The sequence below is a fragment of the Equus przewalskii genome, chromosome 14 (assembly GCF_037783145.1).
Source record: "Equus przewalskii isolate Varuska chromosome 14, EquPr2, whole genome shotgun sequence".
In the NCBI taxonomy this organism is placed as follows: Eukaryota; Metazoa; Chordata; class Mammalia; order Perissodactyla; family Equidae; genus Equus; species Equus przewalskii.
This window is the reverse complement of record NC_091844.1, coordinates 29393459-29415833: the sequence shown is the minus strand read 5'-3', so window position 1 is coordinate 29415833 and position 22375 is coordinate 29393459. Positions and strand designations below refer to the sequence as shown.

The 22375-nt window shown below is 57.2% G+C and overlaps 2 protein-coding genes across 12 annotated transcripts in view; both read right to left on the bottom strand.

Moving 5' to 3' along the window:
• Positions 1-1699, bottom strand: part of SFXN5 (sideroflexin 5) — a 108024-nt gene extending 106325 nt beyond the window's left edge. For 5 of the 8 annotated variants that reach the window (XR_011525977.1, XR_011525978.1, XR_011525979.1 and 2 more), the window contains exon 1: positions 1489-1647. Coding sequence is in view for 3 of the 8 variants with exons in the window: in XM_070572410.1 (XP_070428511.1) it covers positions 1489-1593 (105 nt within the window). In the remaining 5 variants the exon portion in view is untranslated. Of the gene's footprint in view, positions 1-447; positions 1410-1488 lie in introns of those variants that run through there. The other 3 variants (XM_008516590.2, XM_070572408.1, XM_070572407.1) reach the window with 3 other exon arrangements.
• A 1574-nt stretch (positions 1700-3273) lies between these two features.
• Positions 3274-22375, bottom strand: part of RAB11FIP5 (RAB11 family interacting protein 5) — a 38467-nt gene continuing 19365 nt past the window's right edge. For 2 of the 4 annotated variants that reach the window (XM_070572403.1, XM_070572405.1), the window contains exons 2-6: positions 19501-19937; positions 18673-19369; positions 9463-11421; positions 5791-5980; positions 3274-5513 (exon numbers count right to left, since the gene is read on the bottom strand). In XM_070572403.1, the coding sequence (XP_070428504.1) occupies positions 5310-5513; positions 5791-5980; positions 9463-11421; positions 18673-19369; positions 19501-19937 (3487 nt within the window). In that variant the 3' untranslated portion in view covers positions 3274-5309. The remainder of the gene's footprint in view (positions 5514-5790; positions 5981-9462; positions 11422-18672; positions 19370-19500; positions 19938-22375) is intronic. The other 2 variants (XM_070572404.1, XM_008516591.2) reach the window with 2 other exon arrangements.

Genomic DNA, 22375 nt, shown 5'->3' with positions numbered 1-22375 from the left:
TCTGAGGAGGTGGGCCTGACTGAGCCTTGAAGGATGGGTGCACTGTGTGTGGAGGGCCGGGAAACGGGGACAGTCAATGAAGAGTCACTCTGGAACAGGCAGAGGCACTCCTGACAGTCATCCTAGGGGGCATGCTACACTGGCGGGAAGACGCCAGTCTCACCTCAGGCACCTACATGCCCAGACAGTTTATTTTTTTAAAGAAATTAAAGTCCTATTTAAAAACCGTGGGGACATTTTCTCAGAAGTCTCAGGAGCACGTTTCCTTAAGTATCAGCGAAGCTCGGTGCACCAGTTTGCTGGAACCGGTCCCTCTCCTATCACCACCAAAAAAACCCAAAAAACAGAAACAAACCCACCGCGCCGACCTTTCTACAATTTCCTTCCTTCCTGCAAACTTCTTTCTGCCCGCCTCCGCCGCCCCCAGCCCAGGCAAGCCCGGTTCACCTCAGCAGTCTCTTTGCCCTTTTCCTAGTAAAGTCCGTGTCCTCGGCGCCGGAGGCAGCGGGGATGGAGAGTACGCGTGGCCCACGGCGTGGGAAGGGCCCCTCTCAGCCTTCAGCCCGGGCCGCCGGTTCGATCCCCGTTTCCGTGGCCGAGTTAGCGACGCCCTGTCCGGGGTCCCGGAGTTAAAGGACCGCTGTCACCGCGCCCCGGAGAGCCCAACCGGGTCGGTCAGAGCCGAGCGCTCGGCGGCAGCAGGGCCCGGCTGTGGCGACCCCCTGGGGAGGGGTTGGGGCGGGCTCCCGGCCGGGGACGCGGACCCCCCGAGCGGCCGGCGGTCCCGGGGATGACACAGCGTTTCCTCCGCACCCCGGTTCTCCCCGCACGTCCTCGCTCCGTCCCCGGCAGGGCACCACCGGGCAACTCGCTGCGTCAGCGAATCCCCCGCCGAGGGGACGGGGTTCGCCGGGCCGCGGGCACCCTCGGCTCGTGGCCCCAACCCGTCGCGCAAGGCGGACCCGGCGTGGGATCGAGGGCTGGGAGCGCGACCGCGGGGCGCAGGTGCTGCCCGGAGCCTCCGCCAGCAGCTCGGAAAGAATCCAGTCACCACCCGGGGAAAAAGTTAGAAGGGACCTCGTCCACGCCAACTTCTCACCCAGGGCCGGACTCGAACTTTCTGCCCAGAGTGGACCGCTGCACAGCCCAAAGCGACCCTGCAGACGCCGCTCGGACCCAGGCGCCCGGATCCCGGGCCGAGGCCGGCAGTGACCAATCACAGAGCGCCTCGGGCGGGAGAGGCTGGGAGGCGCTGGCAGCCGCGGAGCGACGGCGACGACAGCCAATAGGGAGCCAAGGTGGGAGTCCTCGTCCACCCTGCTGACCAATGGGAAAGGGGCGACTGTGGCCGAGGTCCCCGAGGCAGTCGCTGCAGGCTCCCCGGTGGCCGCGGGTCGGAGACCCTAGGGCTAAAGGGGATTTTGGAGTGGAGTTTGCTCGCCCTCCTTGTGCCACCCGCCGACTCGCAGACCACAGCCCGGTCCTCACCTGCTGGAAGCGGGGTTTGCCCAGCTGGAAAGGAGGTGCATCGGTCGAGGCGTTGGCGGCACTAGCCGCTGCCGCCGCCGATGCTGTAGTCGCTGTATCCGCCATGGCCACTGACGCCCGCAATCTCCGGCCCTTTTAAAATGTCCCTCCTCGGCCCCCGCCACAGCTGCCTCTCCGGATTGGTCATAAGCAACCGCAGACAGCCGGGGGCGCAAGGGGTTGTGGGGAATGTAGTTTTTCTCGTCACAGCGCTTAACAACCCTAGACTGCGGAGAGTTGCACTGACTCAGACCCGGGCTCGGTTCCCGCCGCCAGTTTTGCCAGGGATCTGCAGTCCGGGAAGAGCGTGCATGTACGACTCTAAAATCCCGACAGGGGGCCACAGGGCGATCCCTCGCTGGTGACCTGCCCCTACAAGTTTGAGTTGCTGCGGTGGGCATCGCTACTGGAGTTGCAGCCCGGAAGAGCCCTGCTCAAGCGAGTCCGACCCGGGACCAGTTGGGAAAGGACTCCAGACGGAGTAGGGTTAATCTCAGAAGGCCTTCTGCAGAGTTGCACTGCGCGATCTTTATGCAGTTTCTTCTGTAGCCACCCTGTCCCTCGCCCTGTGCTCTGCAGCCACCCTGACGCTGTTCCTGGAGCATGCTGGGCGCTCATCGCCCCTGACCCTTGAACATTCCGTACCCAGAAGACTAACTTTTTATCTTCGCCTGACGCTGGCTATCTTTCTGGCCTCCGCCTAAACACTGCATTTCCTGATCCATCACCCTACCTCCACAAAACCCACTACGTGCTCTTTTAGCACCCAGAACCTCTCTTTTGCCACCCTTGCATTTATAGTTATTTAAGGTTTTGAGTATCCGTCTTTCCTACTCTATGGTCCACAGAGCAGGAGTTGTGACTTTTTGATTCACTGCTAAGTCCTCAGTGCCAGGTACAGAGGGCTCACAGCAGGGACAAATGTGTGTTGGCTGTATGACCTAAACAGTGGAGGCTTAAGAGCCTTGGCAGGCTCCACTTCTTTGGCCAACCATGGAAGATCTCTCCTGGGCCCAATTCCTGGGCAGGAAGAGAACTGGGAGTTGGAGATGGGGTTCAGCAGTGTTTATCAAACACCAGCTACAAGGACTTTAGGTAAGGGGGAGCACTGCAGATCAAAGAACAAGAAACCAGCAGAGATAATCAACACCCTCCTGCAGAACAGAGTTGCAGAGATTCCTAACTGAATTATCTGGCCAGTGAGCCAGACTGGAAGAAGAGAGTTGGGGAAACTGCCTGTTTCACCCAAGAGAATAGTAGAAATACTTGGTTTCAACCCTAGGGAACCCCACTTTGGATCTCCTTAGTCTCATGCCGAGGTGCAGGGTTGGCTCATGCCTGCCCATGTCTTTCTGGACACTTCATGAGCTGTAGCAGTCAGGTCCTCATCCACAGTTGAACCACAAGAAACAGACTTTTCCTAAAGCTGGAGAGATTCTAGCTAGCCATGCAGAACCATCTGTAACTTGGATTTCTGTCTTATCTTTCCCTTCTAGACTACACAGCTTGAGAACAGGAATCAAGTCTTTTACCCCTATACTCCCCGACAGTACTCAGTAAATGTGGGTATCCTGGGAGTGAGAAAAGACTGAGTCCAGGCCACTGGGCAACACTGTGCTGCTGCCCCTGATGTTCGGGCAGGGGCAGTGTCATCCAAGAACCCCATCACCTTGATTTAAGGCTGCCTTCTCTCCGAAGAAGCCTCCTTCACATGCTCATCAAACAGGAACACAACAGAGGCACCTGCAGTATGTGAACTTTTTATTCTTCATAAAGTGCTCAAAACATGAAGAACAAGCTCTTTATAAACAGGAGTTACAACTAGGAAGACAAACAGCAAAGCAGAACTGTGCCTGCTCCCTGCCCACCCCACCAGCAGCTCTCCTCTAACTTGTGGCCAGGAGCAGAAACATCCAATAAGAACCTTGGGCTTCAACTCAAAACTCTCCCGAAGACATCCCTGTGCTGGGCATTTTGGAGGCCCACAATCAAGGATGAGTAGAAGATCAGGGTCAGGGCTGGGACTGAATAGAGCCCAGAGGAATACCTAGTAGAGGAGTGACCCCCCCCCCCCCCCAGACACCTCTCCAACCTTCAATGACCCCAAAAAACATGACCGAAGTCCTAGGCACCTGTGGACACTTTCCTCAAGCTTTGATGAGTGGTCCTTAAGGTAGATAACATCACAGAGGCCTTCCCCCATGTGTGGGGCTCCTCTGCTTCTGGCAGAAGATGTTACCCATAGAGCACATCTCCTCCCAAGGCTTCCCGACCGATCCCACAGGCCCTCACAAAGAAGAGGCAATCCCAGACTTGCTCTCACCCTCTAGCTCCTCACTGGTTCAAAAGTACCCTCCTTCAATACCTCCTTATCCCAGAACTTTTGCTAAAGCAGGGTGCCCCAAACCACCAAAGGTTCCCTGCAGATGCCATGGGGAAGCCTGCCATGTTTCTGCAGCAGGGGCTGGGCCAAAGGGCAGACACTTCATTTCAAAGTGAACTGCAGCCAAGCCAGGCAAGGCCATGGGGCAGAAGAGAGGCTGGGATGGCAGCTAGTGGATGGATGGGAGGGCAACAAAGGCTTTTCCTAAGTTATAGGCAGATGGGACCTCCCACTTCCAGAATGCAGTTTTTATCCTAGAACCCTCCCCAATTGGGGTTGAGGGAGGAGGAGAAGAGAGCAGGGAGTCCGAGGGAGCAGCAGCAGCTTGGCCACACCCTTAACTGAAATTAACTCTAGGGGAGGGGCAGAGAGCCCAGCTGGGCTGCCCCCCTCCTCCTTTCCCATTCCCAGAGCCCTGACAGATCAGCCCCTTGTGCTCAACAGGGAGGGAGGGGGATGTCAAACAGGGGGAGAGGTCTACATCCAGAGGCTCTTGACCCCACCCACAAAAGGCACATTTTCATTGGTTTCCAAAAGGTCAAACCCTGCAGCAGCACAGTTTTGGCATCTGGACAGGCAACAAGAACAGAGACAAGGCTTGATCCCCAAACCCTGAGGCCTAGAGGGGCCCACACCTTGAAGGTGGGTGAGGAGGCGCTCTCCCCCCACCTGCCCCAGCTCTCCACACATTCACACATGACACTCAAAGGGAAGGTCAGAAGAGGAGGGCAGGGAGTGGCCTGGAGAACACATCATCTCCCTCCATCCACACTGCACTCGCTCCGCAAATAGCTAGAAACAGACAGACTCAGGGCATGGCAGAAATGAGACTACAGCAGACCACACGGGCTCTTTTCTCTCAGGGGAACAGATGTGAGGCTGAAGAGCAGGTGCTCTGGTTGCCCATAAATCACAAACGGGCAGCTTGGTCCTTGCCACTGACCCAGTAATACTAAGAGTCCCCTAGGGGCTAGAGAGAGATGAAGAAGATGAGGGTTTAGCCGTGGAAGAAATGGACAACCATCCTTGAGGGGTAATAAACTATGTCCCAGATACCATATCAAATTGCAGCTTGCCCCTGCTCCATCTTGAGGGCTGAATGCTTTGTTCCAATTCCCTGGAGCTCCCAAAGCTAAGGGATACGAAAATAGGCAGGTGGGAAAGACCCAGGGCTCCCAAAGACACACAAGTTGTACACGGAACCTGATGCCTCCAATGGGAGTCCAAAGGGCCCCTTTCCAGCAGCCCCACTGAGGCAGGAGGGAGAGCAAAGAGTCACAATAGAGGACAGACTGCACCCTGCCCCGGGGAGGCTGAGTTCAGTGGGAGGGAGGGAGGGTGTGAGCCCTGTTAGGGCAATGGGTCCACGCCAACCCTCCCGGGGCGGGAGTGAAGAGGACTACTTGGGGGTGCCAGGGGGGATCTGCAGCAACGTGGGTGAGGTCTCCATGATCCGCACTAGAAGCCGGTCGATGTAGCTCTCCAGCTCCTGCACATGCTCGTCCCGCTGGCTCAGCTCCCGCTCCCGCTGTAGAAGCAGGCCAATGAGCTCATCGTGGGTCAGGTGGTAGTACTTGGCCGACTGATCCAGCACACCTGAGTCCTGCAGTCAGATGGAATGAGAGTGAGCAGGACAGCCTCAGGCCTATCTGTCCGCCTGCCCACCGACACCCTAGTCTCACACCCACAGGCCCCTGGAGCTGCCTCCATCTCTAATGCCACAGATGGCCAAACTGGCTTCAGGGCTTTGGCATGGGAGACCAGGCCTGCTCCTTGCTCCGCCCTGCCCAGCACCCTGCTCCTGACCTTGAGACGCCTGCCCTCTTTCCACAGCACCAAACGTCTGGTCAGACGCCCCCTGGCATCCTGCTGGGCCTCACCTTCAGCCTCTTGGTGTCCACTGTCTGGCCGACCTGAGGGGCCGGAGCCACAGGCTGAACGCTGCCAGATGTAACTGTCTTGAGCTTCTCCAGCCCGCTGCTCAGGGCTGTGCTCAGACTGGAGCGGGGCTGCTTCCTGTCAGGGCTGCCCTCCACGGGGGCAGCACTGAGGGGCTTCACAGGGTGGGGACTGCAGAGACAGACAGGATATGTGTCATGCGATGGATGGGCAGCACAAGGGAAAGATGAGGCCACCTTCTCTGTGGGGCCAGCAGGTCAGCTGGACAGAAACCTACCACTTGGTGGTGGCTGCCCCTACTCAGCCAGGGCTGCAGGGCATCTGCACCCAGCATTCCTCAGCAGCCCTTCTCTCCTCTGCCCTCACTGCTGTCCTCACTCCTCACCCCACCACCTGCACCATCCCCATCTCACTCCCTCAGACAACCTCACCCTTCCCAGAGACAGTAGAAGCTGTCCTACAAACTGCTCTGCACCTACACCCAGTCTTTGCAGGGCCACACCCCACACACCCCTGCCATCCATCTTCCCTCCCCCTCTTCTACACCGTAACCTTTCTCTAGGGCGGTGACCAACCCTCTCACTTCCTCAATTTTCCCAGGACTGGGGATTGCCAGGATGGGGGACTTTCAGTGCTAAAACTAAGACACTTGGTCACCCACCTCTCTCTGCCGGTTGCTCCCCTCAGCATTTACACAGGCCTGAGAAACCCTCCCTTGACCTTGTCTTCGCCCAGCCATCACCCTCAGTCATTCCACCTCTTCCTTCTTCTCACCCGGAGGATGCAGGCTGCATTCTGTCTCTCTCAGTTCTTACCTCTCATTGACTCCTCAACCCATTATCATAGTGGCTCCCGCCAGCCCATCACATATGTTCCTGCTGAGGCCACCAACCCCTCGGTTCTCACCTCACTGACCTCTCTGTGGAGCTGACACTAGGACCTCTCCTTCCTTTGGGCTGCTCTCCTTCTCCCTCGTTTCCCCTCAAGACCTCTATCTGCTTTTCTGACCTCTGACAGCCCCTTCTCAGTCTTAACTGCTGTCTGCCCTTGGGTTCCTCCCCTCCACCTCCTCGACTCCTGTCACCGCAATCTATCTCTAGCCCAGAACTCACCCCTGAGCTCTGGACCCATCATGTAGAGAGTCACAGGCTGCCTTGCTCCATTCAGGGTCACCCCAGGCACATCATACTCCCCTCCATGCCTGCCCTCTCCTGTGCTCCCCAGCGATGCGTGGCACCATTAGCCTCCCATGAATCCAGTCAGAAACCTGGGAACCCCTCTGAATCTTTCGCTTCAGATGCAGCCTTAACGAACATCAGCCCTGCTGCCTTCTCACTTTCTCTCACACCATCTCCTCCTCTCCAAGCCAGTGCTAGCTAAACCCTCCTTCTGGCCACAGCTGGTAAGTCAGCTCCTCCGTGGGTCTCTTGCCCACCTCCAAGCACACCCCCATTCTGCTGTGGGATAATGTTCTCAGCCTCTCCAATGCTTACACAGCCTTTCCTGGCTCCCTGTCAGGGTAAGAAAACACAGTCTCTAACGCAGTCTGGCCCCTGCCCTTCCTCCTGGCCCTCTACTCCCCACGCACTCTGGCCAGGGGAAACAGCTCTTGCATCTTTACGTTCTGACAAAAGCTGTTCCTCTGTCTGGAACACTGCCCCTGCTGGCCTGCTAACTCCTACTCTCCTTTCAAAGCTGTGCAAGGCCACTTCCTCCAGGAAACCTTCCTGATTCCCCCAGGCTGACTAAGGGGACCCTCCTCTGGGATCCCCCAGTACCTGTACCTGTGATTTCACCCCAACTGCAAGCATCAGGCCCTCAAATCAACTAACCTGCCCCTTGGGCACCTCTTAAAATTTACGCTTACTTCACAGAGGATTTGGACCATTCAGGAGTAGGAAGCAAAATGGCTTAGCCCAAGGCCCTGATCTCCACTGGAGGGGGCTCACCCAAACCCAGAGAAGCCAGCTCTGTCACTCAGGATAGGGCCATGGATGCAGACTCACAAGCTGGGAAGAGCTCCAAGAGTCCAGGCAGGGGCAGACAGGAGGAAAAAGACCTTATCTCAGTCCTTCCTTCCCACCTAGGGGTCTGCAGTAGGGATGGGGGTGAAAGGCAGCTCTAACGCCACCCATGGGCTGTGCTGGGGGAGGGGAGGAACATCACTGCCGCGTAAGAACGCCCTGAATGACGGGCCAGGAGTCCTGGGCTCCCAGTCTGACTGCCCCACTACATCTGACGGACCCTGGATCCCTCATGGACTCCATTTCCTCGTCTGAGAAATGGGGACAGCTCATTTGGCCCATCTGCTTCATGATGTAAGGAACATGCCAAGTACAGACATGATGCCAACTCTGAAGAGAATAAAACTTGTAGAAAGTGGTGAGTATAATTTGAAGTGGTGCTGGAATACAGCAGGGCTAGCTGAAGATGCTGTCATCAGAGCAATGAAGCTGTAACAACCTCTCTCCCACACCTCCGGGAACGGCATCACCACCTACCACTGGAACAGCCGCCGGTGGCAGCTCAGACTCCCTCCCACCCACTTCTCATATATCAGCACCGGCCCCCGGGCCTTCCCTTCATGGATTCACCTCCATCTTCCCCACTGGACTGGGAACTCCTTGGGAATACAGGTGGGACAGTGTCTTTCAGCCCTATTCAGTGTCTGACACACAACAGATGCTCAGTGAATCTGGATGACGAATGTATGAGCCAGTGGGCTGGGGCCTCACAGAGGCCACTGCTGGAGTCTGTCCTGCTCCCCAAAACCCTCGCCCTGCCCTGCTCCCCAGAGGCAGTGGCCACTTATGCTCCCCTCTTCTTCACTCAGGGCTCCTCGAGCGCTGGCACCCCTACGGACTTAGCTGCCCCTCGCTAAGTCACAGCCCATCACCCCCCAGGGACTGTGTCTCCAGACCTCAGCTCTGCTCACCTCTCAGCAACCACCTGGTGAGGTCACAGCCTCATAATTTGTCCAAAACAGACCAACGCCACAGTGACCACAGTCACCTAGGCATCCGCTATCAGGTCGGCACAGTCCTAAGTGCAGGGGACCAGCCCAAAAGGCACAAACGCAAACTGATGAAGCCCCTGACGAAGCTGGAGACCTTTCTTCTGAGGATCACATATGTGGGAAGCATTTTCTTTTTTCTTTTTGTCCTCTGAAGGTGTCTCCAGCTTTCCTCTCTGACCTCAGTCTCCATCCCTCCTCTGGCTCTCTGCCCTCCACAGCCTGCTCCCCCAGGGCCTGCCACGGAGGATACGGCCCCTATTTGACAAGCTTCATGGCCCCCAGCCCCTAGCTCACCTTGTGGCTGAGTGCCTGAGTTCTCACCCCCCTTCCCCTGCCGGCCCGCATCACCTCTCTCCCCACCCCCTTCCTCATCTCCTGCACCTCATCAGTGTGACACCCAAACCCCTGGCTTATGGGGGCACCTGCTCCTCCAAGGCCTCAAAAAGGAGGGGGCTTCAGAGCCAGTACCACAGAATACTCATGTCCTCACAGCCTCCCCCATCCTGCCTCGAGGCGAAGGAGCCCCTCGCCTGCCTCTGGAGGGGCTGAGGCTGGAATGGGACCACCTCAGCCCTCAGGGTGCTCTGCACACCCTGACCCACTTCCTCCTGGAGAGTGTTCTCGGGGGGCCGCTCACCTGGCACTGGGCTGTGGCTCCTCAGCTGGTCGTGTCTCCAAGGGCAGAAGCACAAGCGGGGAGGCTGGGGTGGCTGCAGCACGGTCCTCCCCAAGTGGGGCAGGGGAGCCCGCAGAGGGGGAGGCTGGCTCCCCGGGGGGTGGAGAGGAAGAGGTCAGGGGCCAGGCTCCAGGCGGGGGAGAACACGGAGGGCTGGGCCCCCCGTGGCGGTGGCTGGCCCAGGGCAGGAGAGGGGGCGGTGGAAAGGCAGGCTCTGTGGGGGTGGGCAGCTCTTCTGGACCAGAGTGGACGGAAGATTCCCTGGACCCTGGAGGGGATGTGGACGGGAGGCTGGGGGGACCTTGGCTCCCCTGAGACAAGAAGGGGTTCAAGGCATCCTCCTCCGAGGCCCACAGGTCAGCCTGTTGGGAGCTGCCAGACAGGGGCCCAAGCCCCTCTCCTACTGGTCCCTGGCTCTGGGCCTCAGGAACCTCAGAGCCTTCTCTTTCTGGAGGCCCCCAGCTCTGCTGACTCTGAAGAGCCAAACTCTTTGAGTAACAGGGTATGGGGGCAGGAGCCTGAGGGCAGCTGGTGGGCAGAGACAGGCAGGGCCCAGACCCCGCACGGCTGGCATCCTCCACTAGATCTTCCAGGCCTGGCTCACCCAGCAGGGTTCCAGAAGAACGGCTGTCAGACTCCAACCTGGGCTTTTTGTCCTCCTCCTTGGCCTCCTGGAGACCAGCAACCAGAGCACTTGGGAAGGTGTCTTCTCCTCCTGTCTCTGCCCCTCTGCTGCTCAGCTTCCCTGCATCCTCCTCCTCCTTCTCCTGGGAAACTGAGGGGGTGAAGAGGCGTGGTGGTTTGGGAGGTGGTGTGCTGGGTTGCAGCCCCTTGCCGGACGCCAGCTTGGGTTTGGGCTCTGGCTCCAGCTCTAGTGGGGGAAGTGCCTGGCTCCCCTTGGGGCTCACGGGTTCTGGCGACTCTGGCTGCACCTGGGGAGGAGGCAGCTCATCAGACTCTCCCTGCAGGACTGGTGAGGACGTCTCAGCCGCAGGAGAAATAGTAACCACATCCCAAGGCCAGGAATTGTCCACTGTATTGAGCTCGTGCAAAAGCTGGCTTTCGCCTTGGGAGGCCTCCTTATCCTGGCCCTCAGGGGCGTCGTCTGGGCCAGGCAGCCTCTCCCACACGCTGATCACTTCTGGGGAGCTAAAGAGAGACGTCGCACTGTCTGCTGGACTCTGCCCTGCTTCCCCTCCTGGGGCCAGCAGCTCCCTGTCTGCTTCGGGGTCCGAGGCTCTGGAGTGCAGCTGGGCTGATGTGGAGGGCAGGCCAGCCCCTACGGACCCAAGGGGCCCCAGGTCAGCCGCACTCGTGCTCTGGCGGTCCAGTCCCAAGTCCAGAGGAACCCTGGGCTCCAGCCACACGTTGCTCCCACCTCTTCCTCCTCCCCCAGGGTCCCCCCGGGGCTCAGCTGCCTTCACTGTCATGGCCCCGGGGCCTGGGTCTCGCAGCCCAGTCGCCTCCAGCCCCACTCCTGCAGGGGCCAGGATCTTGCTCCTGGCCTCTGGACGCAGCCTGCTGGCAGCAAAGACGTTGAAGGTGTCGTCCCACTCAGGCGGGGCTTTCCCAGGGGAGGCCAGGGGGGTGGGGCTGGCCCTCGAGGCACTGGGGAGAGAGGGAGCAGGTGAAGGAGAGTTTAGTGCTATGTCGGCTATGAGTTCCTCGAAGAAAGGGTTGCTCTGCAAGGAGGTGAGGAACGGGTTGGTGAGACCCAAGAATCCAGATGGGGTGGCTTCAGGGGCGGCGGTGGTGGCAGCAGCAGTGGCAGCAGCGGGGGAGGCGGCTGCTAAAAGGTTAGTGCTTAGCATGGGAGCAGCAGTGGGAGCAGGAGTGGGGGGGGCCGGAGCACGGGGGGAGCAGGGGAGGTGGTGAGGAAGAGCAGCTGGGTCAGGTTCTACCTGAGGAGACACGTCCAGGCTGTGGAGGGAGACAAAACCGTGAGCCTCCTGGTTAATGCCAAGACTGGAAACGCCCCCGCTGAATACCGCCCCTTGCCCCCCACCTGCCTCAGGATGAGGTGCCACATGCCACATTGGCAGGGTTCAGGCATGTGGCCCAGGGGACAGAGGGAAGGCCCCAACATGTAACATTATTTGATACCATCCAAGGAGGAAGATGCTGGCAAGAGCTCATTTAATCCTCACACCAACCCCAGAGAGCAATAATCCCATTTTACAGGCAGAATCCCAAGATAAACCTAGCGTTCTTTCCACTACCCTATGCTGAAGATTCTACTAGATGCCAGACTTACACCTGAAGAACCAATCAGACAGAGCCTTACATCCCTTTAATGACTGAGAGAGAGAAAAGAAAGTATCAGCTGACTTGCAGGAGATAAAGAGATCAGAGAAAGGCTGGGCCTAGGTCTCTGGCTGGACAAAGCCACACTAATAGAAGCCAGCAGGGCACCTGGAATTCTGACTCCTGAAACAGTCTGGGTTCCACTGACCCCTTGAAGGAACAGGAGGTAATGATGAGGCTGTCGTCAGGTATGACAAGGTGTCAATCGAAGAGAACCCACCCCTCTTGTTTCTTGGAGGGGTACCATAACCAGCCAATGAGGACAGCAAGACATTGCTGAGGATGTCTACTGTCAGGTGTCCACACAGCCCAGCACCTAGCAGACTGTGCTCCTCACCAATGGCACCTACAGGCCAGCCTTGAAAGCAGCCCTGCTGGGGAGATGAAGGCTGGAATGTGGGAGCAGAGGCGGCAGCAGCAACACTGGATGTCACCAGGGGCCTCCTGGGGTTCCCCACACAGAACCCTGGCTTCCCTGGGAAATCCATTCCATGGCAGTGAACCTGCACTCCTAAAGATGCTGGAAAAGCCTTGCTGGCCTTCAGGTGTCCCCTCCAGGGTCCTCTACACGAGGGGGCATCTCCTGCACTTGCACCTAATCCACAGCACGCCACTGACTTTAGGAGTGTGGACAGGGTGAACTGTGACACTAGAGCTCTCGGCTGCCCCAGAACACCCCTGGGACAGAGAGAGAGGCCAGAGAGACAATGCAGGAGCCAACACCCGAGGTGACAGCAGTCTATCAGAGGTTTGTGCCTGCCTGGAGGCAGAGCCATGTCAGACCCAGACCTTGGTGGCCTCACCTGCTATCCTAGCCTTGTCTCCCAGCCCCCACTCTAAGTCCCAAGACCCCCATTCCTTGACCCCTACCCAGGTGGAAACATCCTGGGGAACTTCTCTTCCCACAGGGACATGCAGGGGGTGAGCCCTGAGGTGGCAGAAGGTGGCCTCATCAGTCAGCCCACAGGAATGCAGGTTGGGGTAGGAGAGGCACCTATGGAAAGAGGCCCACGAGTCTGGAGCTTGCCAGGATTCTTCTGAGAACCCGGCACCCAGACAGAGTGGGGCACAGGCAGGGCCAGCTTGTCCACAAACACTGGGGGCAGACAACGGGAAGGTGTCCAGTTCAACTAGCAGCAAAGGTGGGTTTCCCAAGACAGTCTGCGAGTCTGCGACTCCGCCTCACAGGCAGGACACAGCCAGGTCTCAAGCCCCTGGCTTTCTCTTAAGAATCCAGCTTCCAGAGGCTCTCCTGACCCTATTTTTGCCCTACAATAACTCCCTATCCAAGGGTGGATTCTCAGTCTCATGCCACCATCTAGAGATGGAGGGAGAGGATGTAAAAATTCCCATCCACTCCCACCCTAGCTGGGCTTCCCAGCACTGCTCTGCCCCTATGGTCACAACATGGTGAAGATACTGGAAGAGGGAAAATCCTGGGCCCAGAGTCCCAAACTCGGCAGACATCCCTTCTCCCTTCCAGACAGGCCCCAGGGCCAAGGCACACATGCCTACCTTGCGTACCAAGGAGAGCAATGTACCACCACCATGTGGGTCAAGACCCTGCCCTGAGCCGCTCCCCACTGGAGCACCCATATCAGATACAGCCCAACTCTGCCAGCAGGACTCAGTCCCCAAGAACAGGGCTCAGTACTCTGATACTTGGTACTCGGTACTCTCCCCAGTCCCCTTTGTGATGAGTGGCAAGAGGGGTCTGAGGGAAGAGAGCTCCATCAACAATAAATAGCACCAAGCTTAGCTCTACAACCCCTCAGCCCCAGCTTGGCCCCACTCACCCTCGCAGTCTGCAGCAGTCTGGCTGGCGGTCAGAACTGCAGGGCAGGAGAGTGGCAGGGTAGAAGGCTGGAGCCCCAGGCTAGGCTGGCAACCCCCATGGGCTCCCCAGAGATGCACACAAACCCGTTGGTATGGAACCAGCAAAGGGCTCTCCCTGGAGGAAGGGACTCCAGGTGCCAGGCCTGGCATGCTCCGCAGAGCTGGCGGCACCTCTGAGAGCACCCTGTCCACGCTTTCGACCCAGCAACATGCCCCACCCCATGCCTCCCTCGCCCTTGCTCCACATGAGGTGCACATTCTGAAGGTTCTCACTTTAAAACATCCGTTCCCTACCATTCCACCTGACACAGATCAGAGATCGACTCCCATGTGTGGTTACCTCTGCAGGTTATGCTCTGAAGACAGACAGAAACCACCTGCATCCGAGAACCTACCAAGCCAGCCTAGCACGGTGCCATCCCCCCGCCAAGCAGTGGGGGCTTCAGCATATGCTGCTTTGTCTTCTCTTTTTGGATGGAAAGTTGGGGAAAGAAATCAAAAGTCCAAATGTCTCTGCCCCTTCAACCTATGGGAACAGAACTCGAGGGCCTGCAGGAACCTTAGAACAATCAGTTGAACCTGCCACTTAACGCAGAAATCTCCTGTTCACTCTGACAGCCCCCCTCTTCTTAAACACTGTTGCTGGGCAACTCACTCCACCACCGGGCCACCTCTGTAGCTGGAGGCTAGGTTTCACTGCTGGACAGCTCTTCCTTAGGCTGAGATGGCTCTGTGTCCTTGTTTTCATTTCCAGGCATTGGTCCCAGAGGTGGCATGTGGATCTGCAGGCAGTCTGGCTCTGTACCAGGCAGGCCCCCAAAAGGCCAAAGCCAGCCTTTAGAGCATACCCACCCCTAGGCAACCTGCCCTTCAGCCAACTCTCCTAAGGCACAATGTCCTGGAATCTGCCTGAGATGCGCCCTAGAGTCCAGGAAACGTGTCCAGGAGACTGGACATTGCCTCTCCCATCAGGTGGGCACAATGAAGTGACATAGAGAGGCCTTGTAAGTTGTAAGTAGGGAAAACATAATTTATCTTCCAAACCAGAACATTTTTAATACAGTAAAGGGACATTATTAACTATGCCAGGAAAACAGGCACAAATAGGACGTTATGGCCACACTAACTCACTGGGCACACACCATAGTTACTCATTTACTCCACTGAGAATGCCCGCAACTGCACACTCCGGGCTCATGGGGCCCTTGTCCACCACTCCTGGAGAGGGGCTGGGTGGACGCAGGGATTGGTAAAGGCCACCACAATACACTGCCTCTATGCTGTGCCGCACTTACCCCCAATTAAGGAAATGTTTGTGTTCAATACTTGATTCCCCACTGTGCACAAAGTGCTAGGATCAGTGGGGGGAGGGGCATCAGAGTTCAGGGGCACCTGCCCTCTGGAAGCTTCTACTCCAGAAGGGTCAAAAAGGGACAGACACAAAGACAACCCGCTGTGGCACTGCGGGCGTACCACCCGTGGTCCTGGCAGTCCCGACACACTAAGCAGCCAGAGCGCAGCTCAAGGTGAATGGCTCCCAGCAGGGCTGCTGCGCAGGCCCTCCAATGCCCCCTCCCCCGAGCCACAAATCCTGGTGGAGGCCTAGTGTGCCAGCCATGGGACCTGGCCGATGAAAGCCAGGTCAGGAAGAACAGGAGGACCATCTTCCTGGCCCTTCACACCCTCCTTCCCTCCCTTCCAGCCACTGCCTCCTCCAACAGCAGCAGCTTTTTTCTGGAGGCTGCACAGCCAATGCAGAGCTTCAGGCCTCTCCATGGGCATCAGTGCCACAGGGGAGCACTAGAGGGCGCCGCTGCCCTTCCCAGTGAGGAACACCCAGCAACCGGGATCGCAGCCCCCCGGCAGAGGCACCCCAAACTTCTGGGCCTGTGGATGGGCTCCCCGTGCCCCAGCTGGGGATCCTGCAGTCACATTCAGTCACTCGCTGCTGGGTGTCTAACCTACAGCTTCCTGCTGCGAGTTAGCTCACTTCTCATTCTCCCCTCAAAAGCTCTAAGCAAGCCCTCTGAGTAAAGGCCAACAGTCATTTCTTCCATGCCAGCCTCCCCGTCTCTTCAAAGCACACGGGGCAAGGGTGACGCTGATGTAACTCAATGGCCAGGGCTCACACCTCTCCAGGCCAGGCCACTGTACCCAGGGAACAGCCTTCCAGTTCACTACCTGGATGCAAGGCCACAGAGCCTGCCCCTGCAAATGGGCCTCAGGGAGGGCAGGGATGCCCAGGCGCCCTCAACCAGCTGAGGACAAGCTGAAAATTCAAGTACAGAAGGACACCTCAGCTTCCTATGTCCATCAGTGACCCAACTTCTCTTGACTCTGAAAGGCCGTTAAGAGACATGGAGAAACAGGAGAAGGAAAACAGAGGCTGTAAGCAGGAGCAATGACAACCCCAATTTCACTCCAAGTCAATGTTATTCAGTCATGGCCTGCAGGGGTCTAAGCCCAAAGTCTGGGTACGTGCCCAGAAATGATTGCACAAACAGATGTCCCCCAGCATCTGTCCTACCCCACAGACGACAGCACTGAGCCCACGGTCTGTGCCCCTTCTGACCCAGGGCCCCCACCTCCTCCCAGCAAATGCCCATCCAGGGCTCCTGCCACCTCCCTCTACCCTGCCACCTCCAAATATCTCTGAGCTGTCAGAGGGCCACCAGGCTCAGCCTGGGCACTTAAGAAAGGCTCATCCCCTCATCTCACTCTTCCCCCAGGCTTCCCCTGGGCTCTGGAGAGTAGGGGCTGGGCAGTAGGGACAGAAGCTGCTACTAAGCAGGGGAGGCGTCACCCAGAGACGGATCCAGCCCACACACCCGTCTACGAGGCTGTGTGGAGGGCTGCCAGCCAGCCAGGGCCCAAACACAAAAAGGTCCTACATTCCTCTCCCTACTCCGCTCAGCGGACTCAGAGTTTCACAGGGAAAGAAAAGAACCAGGACTTCCAGAGTCCCCTCCCCTCTGCTGGGGAACAGGTTTAGGGGCCCTCCCTCTGCCCCATTGCTCGACCCTTCACCACTGTGCCCCGCCTCCCCACCCCACCTCCTGCCCATATATCCACCAAAGGAGAGGAGCAGGCTGGCTGAGAGAACACAAACAGGCACCCTTGCCACACTGGAAGGGGTGGCCACAGATGCTGCCTGTCCAGGGCTGGCCCCAGGCCCTTGGGAAGGGGGAGAGATACTGGCTCCTGTGGACTATGCCTGGAGCCACTCCCTGGGCCCTGCTGGACAATGCAGCAGCCTCTGCTGACTACCAGTCAGGAGGAGGCAAAAGGGCCAGGGTGGGCATCAGGGAATGCGATATCGTGATTTATAAGAAACAGAAATTTGGTCATTCAGATGAGAAAATCTGAAATATATGTATTTCTCATATTTGGTCTTTATCCACTGTTCCTAGCTCACAGCTCCCCAAACCCTTGGAATTTCCGGAGTGATAACAACAATAGGTGTCTCTTTTGCTCTAGTATTTGGTCTTGTCCTCAGTTCCTGAAATAGCTTCAGAGCCATAAAGGTGAAATGGGTGTCTTGTTATTCATAACAAGCCCCTCACCACCACAACTGGGTTTATGTTAATGAGGTGAGTTTTGGAAAGAATCTAAGGGTGGGGGCTGGTTGCCAGGGCAACCAACCGAGTGATTGGAGAGTTGGAACTTTTAGTCCCACCCCCTGACCCTCCTGGGAGGGGAGAGCCAATGGCCAGTGATCTAATCAATCATGCCTATGCAATGAAGCCTCCATAAAAACCCAAAAAAGGATAGGGTTCAGGCAGCTTACAGGTTGCTGAATACATAGAGACTGGGGGAAGAGTGAGGCGCTCAGAAGGCATGGAAGCTGTGTGCCCCTTCCCCATACTTTGCCCTGTGCATCTCTTCCATCTGGCTGTTCCTGAGTTAGATCCTTTTATGATAAACTGATAATCTAGTAAGTAAAATGTTTCTCTGAGTTCTGTGAGCCACTCTAGCAAATTCATTGGACCCAAGGAAGGAAGGGGTCGTTGGAACCTCCAATCTATAGCTGGTTGGTCAGAAGCACAGGTGACAACCTGGACTTGCGACTGGCATCTGACCTGGTGGTGGGGGACAGTCCTGTAGGACCGAGCACATGTGGAATCCACTGCTATCTCCAGGTAGACAATGTCAGAATTGAGATGAATTGTAGGACACCCAGCTGGTGTCAGAGAATTCCTTGGATGAGTGGGGAACCGCCCCTCATGTTAGAATTGGGTACAGAATCCTAATTGGTATCAGAATTCTCTTAGGAGCTCTGCCCAGGGCCTGAGCTGAAGGACTCCTACATTCCTCTCACAGGTGGGACTCAGCACATTCAAAACAGAGCAGCCGTCATCAGCACTCGCCATACCTCAAGACCAAGAGACACCAGAGAGGGCCAGTGCCCCCAGGGTCTCCAAGGACAGATGGTAGGTCACAGATGTCAGGGGAGCTGCCCACAGCCACTTGTCAGGCCAAGGGAGCAACTGGGGGTGAGTAGGGAGGGGAGGGGTGGGGGTATCAATTACTTGACTCCCACCTCTCAGAGGGAAGAGACCACATACAGCTCAGCAGCTGGGGTGGAGGGTTGCCCAGCTTCAGAGAGGGTGAGGGGAGCCTGAGGTACTGTCCCCAGTCCCCACCTCTCTACCTGCCAAGGCTCCCTGACCTTGAGGCCAGAGGGGAAGAGGCGGAGGTTGGGAAGCAAAGAATTCATACAAATGGCCTTCCCAGCTTTTCTCCTATTCCTGCCCTCCCTCAGGGGGTGAAATGAGGCTCATGATTTAGGAGGTAGGCTCCTCAACCCATGGTGCCCTCAGAGCTCTGTGCTCTTGCAACTCACCTGTGTCCGTGTGCTGACAACGAGCCTTAGCTTAGGGAGACAGGGTTCCTCACTCAACCATGCAAAGCCAGAGCCCCAGCAGCCTGCCTGAGGCTCCCACCTGCTCTGCCCTCCCTGCCCCAGGGTCCAGGCTGCAAACACCCCAGCGTCCTCCCCAAAGAGCAAAGCTAGTCTTGCCAAGCACGTACCTGGGTTTCTGAGTTGGTTCCTTGGGTTCTCTCAAGCCAAACCAGCTACTCTTGGCCTTTTCCTCCCCAGTGGACGAGTGGTGCGGGGAGGCCCCCAGAGTGGGACCACCCTTCTCTCCCAGAGAGCCGCGGCGCCCCATCTCGCTCCGACTCAGCCCCTGGTGGTGATGGTGGAAGAGGCCCATCCGGGGCTTCCGCTCCTCTTTCCGGGCTCCCTCCTTCTCCACCACAGCCTCAGAGGCCACCATGGGTGTAGCGACCTGCACGGGCTTCCCCTCTGGGGGCCGTGCCCCCTCCTCCTCTCCAGAGTGGCTGGCCCCAATGGCCAACACTTTGGCCTGAGAGCTCAGCTCCTCCTGTCCAGGTGCCACCTCTGAGCTGCTGGTGCTGCGGTTGCTTCTGCCCCAGGAGTCATCCGCAGACCGAGGCGCCTCCTCGGAGGGCCGAGAAGAGACGCTGTGCAGGGAGCTGGAGGGTGGGAATGGGCCCGAGATGGAGCTGCGGTGCCGCAAGGGGCCCTGGGGCTCCTCGTTGTAAATGTGGCTCCCATTGACACAGAGGGAAGAGCGGGAGGCTGTGTCGACGTGGCCCTGAAGGTCGAGAAGGGCCCGGGGAGGAGCCGCTCGCATCTGGTTGGCCTCGTCACTGTAGGTCCTTTTGTGGGTGAGCAACTTGGGGGACTGTGTAGAGTCCCGGCCTGAAAAGGAAGCACAGGGGTTAGCGCCAGGAGACACGCCTGTTCCGGCCGGGGCCTTCCCTACCACCTTGAGGGAACAGCCCGCCCCCTGCCTTCCCCAGGGAGGCACGGCCCCTCGCTCTCTCACTCACCCCCTTCGGTGGACAGCCAGCTGCTGCGGCTGGGCGAGCGGGTGAGGAGCTCGGCACCCGGGCCCTGGTAGGCCAGGCTCCCGCTGGCCGAGGACAGGGTGCTGTCCGAGCCCAGCGAGGTGTTGGACTGGGTCAGAGACGACTTGCGCAGCTTGTTGCGGAGGAAGAAGCCTTTGGCTTTGCCCATCTTGCCCAGGCTGCCCAGCTCAGGATCCTCCACGGCGCTGCTTGGAAGGATGGCAGAGGCGGATTCCAGATCGAACTTCTTCTTGCCCTTCATCTTGTCCTTGATCTTGCTGAAGGGGGACCGTGGCTTGTCCTTCATGGACAGGTCAAACATGCTGGCGCTCAGGTTGTTGCGAGTGAACTGGATGGTGACTTGGATCTCGCCACGCTCCTTCTCCTTCTTGCCTGACTTGGAGTGCAGCTTGTACCACCTGTGAGAGGAGGAGCGCGGCCAAGCTGGTCACGGGCACCTCACAGAGCCCCTCCCTGCCATGGGGGCCATGGCAGCCTCTCCCCACAGGCTCCTGCTCTGACACACAGGCCCTGCCTTCCAGGCCACAGGCAGAGCTGAGAAACTGTCTGCAACTTTTCCATGGTGGAGAAAACCACATCCTGAGTAGGGGCAGCTCCCCAGTGCTACTGGGCGGGGCAGTGGCTACCATACCATGCCCCCCTCCGGCCCCAGCACCTTCCCCAGAGCTCAGAGACACCTCCCCCACCCACCCCATCTCCCTACCTCTGAAATTCTGAGGCCCAGAAGGGCAAGCTGGGGCTGGGAGGGACCCTTACATCTCCAGGCCCTGGTATAAACAGACCTACCCACATTTTCCCCTGTTTACATCATCTCTGACCACTCCCAGCCAAAGCTCTGCTCTGAGCCACCCGTGAGCCCAGGAAAGAACAACTCACCCAGGGGCTTGGGGCCAGGAACACTAGTGTACATACACATGTACACACACACACACCCCTTACCCACTCACTGACTCACCCCAAGCCCTGCCAGGAACACTTCTGCAAGATGGAGGAGCACACCAGAACAGCATAAAGGAGCCTTAAGTAAGAGACCCAGGGGAGGGAAAGAGCACTCGCATCTGTTGAGCATCTACTGTGAGAACTACAACGGAGGCAGGGTTCTCATCTCACTCTCGGTTACACTCACAACAAGCCTGAGGGGTCAGACACACTACCCCGTTTTACAATCAGGAGGTCGAGGCTCAGAAGTAAAGTAACTCATCGAGGAACCAGCAGCCAGGAAGGAGCGGGGAGACTCAGAGCAGGTTTTTATCACGCCAAAGCCCACGTTCTTCCCACTATACCCTCCCAGGGACCCTTAACACGTGACTGCTACACAGGGTGGGTGGAGCCCACCCTACAGGGGAGGGGTGTGCACGGAGCCCTTCCTTCCTCTGCTTCCCAAATCCTACTCCCCGACCACTCAGACTCCCAGGAGGAGGCCTGAGAAGGAAGGCCGACTAATCCGATCTGCCTGGCTGGCGGCGCCATACAGCTTCCGTGCAGAACAGCTACGGCCCCATAGGTCCCCTTCCCCTCCTCTCAGCCAGGTCACAGCCTGCCCCATCTCCTACAGATATGAGCAGAGAGCTCTCACAGAGAACCTGAACCGGAAAGGCTCTGGACTTAGGGACACCAAGCCCAACACAGGGGTCAGGTGCAGGGCTGAAAACAGGAGTGACTGAAACTCAGCCCCTTTCTCACAGCAACACGCAGAATGCGTAACCTCCCCAGCACAGAAGAGCTGAAATAGAACATTCCAAGATAAATTGGAGGAAATCTCCCCGAAAGTAGAAGGACAAAAATGAGGCAATTATTAGAGGTCAACCCAAGGAGGTTCACCAGCAAGTCACTGGAAAGTCCAAAAAGAAAGCAGCGTCTGCTCCCATGTGAGGGGCTTGGGAGTCATCTCTCCCATCCATAAGACAAGAAAAAAGCAGAGCAACCTGAAAATCAACAACTCAAAGGGGATTTTTAGGGCAGTGAAACTATGCTGCGTGATACATGTCATTATATGTTAGTCAGAACCTACAGAACATAAAACAAAGACGAACCCTAATGTAAACTACAGACTCTAATTAATAGTAGGGTATCCATATTGGCTCATCAGCTGTAACAAATGTACCCCACCAACGCAAGACGTTAATTACAGAAAAAGCTGGGGCGGGGTGGGGTGGTGAGGGAATACATGGGAGCTCTCTGTACTTTCTATTCGTTTTTCTGTAAACCTAAAACTCCTCTAAAAAAGAAACTCTATCAATTACAAAAAGAAAACAGAGGGGCCGCCCAGTGGCGCAAGGGTTAAGTTTGGCGTGCTCCACTTCAATGGCCCAGGGTCTGTGGGTTCGGATTCTGGGCACAGACCTGCACTGCTCATCAAGCCATACTGTGGCAGGCGACCCACATACAAAGTAGAGGGAGACTGGCACAGATGTTAGCTGAGGGCCAGTCTTCCTCAAGCCAAAAGAGGAGGATTGGCAACAGATGTTAGCTCAGAGCCAGTCTTCCTAACCAAAAAAAAAAAAAGAAAGAAAGAAAGAAAGAAGAGAGAGAGTGTGTACAGAGAACACAAAGAGGAAGAAACTATGAAAGAAATCATACAAGAAAGTTTTCCTGAACTGAGGGCCAGGAGCTCCAGCACAGAAGGGCCCATACTGAGGCAGCACAGTAAATAAAGAAAGCCCCAGTCATCTGGTATCACTGTGAGGTATCAGGACACCAGGCATAAAAAGGAGACCCTGAAGGCTTCCAAAGAGGGGAGACAGGTTCACACATTCAGGAATTAGAAGAGCATCGGGCCCTCAGCAGCAGCACTGGGCACCACATGGAGTAATGCCTTCAAAATTCTGCGGGAAAG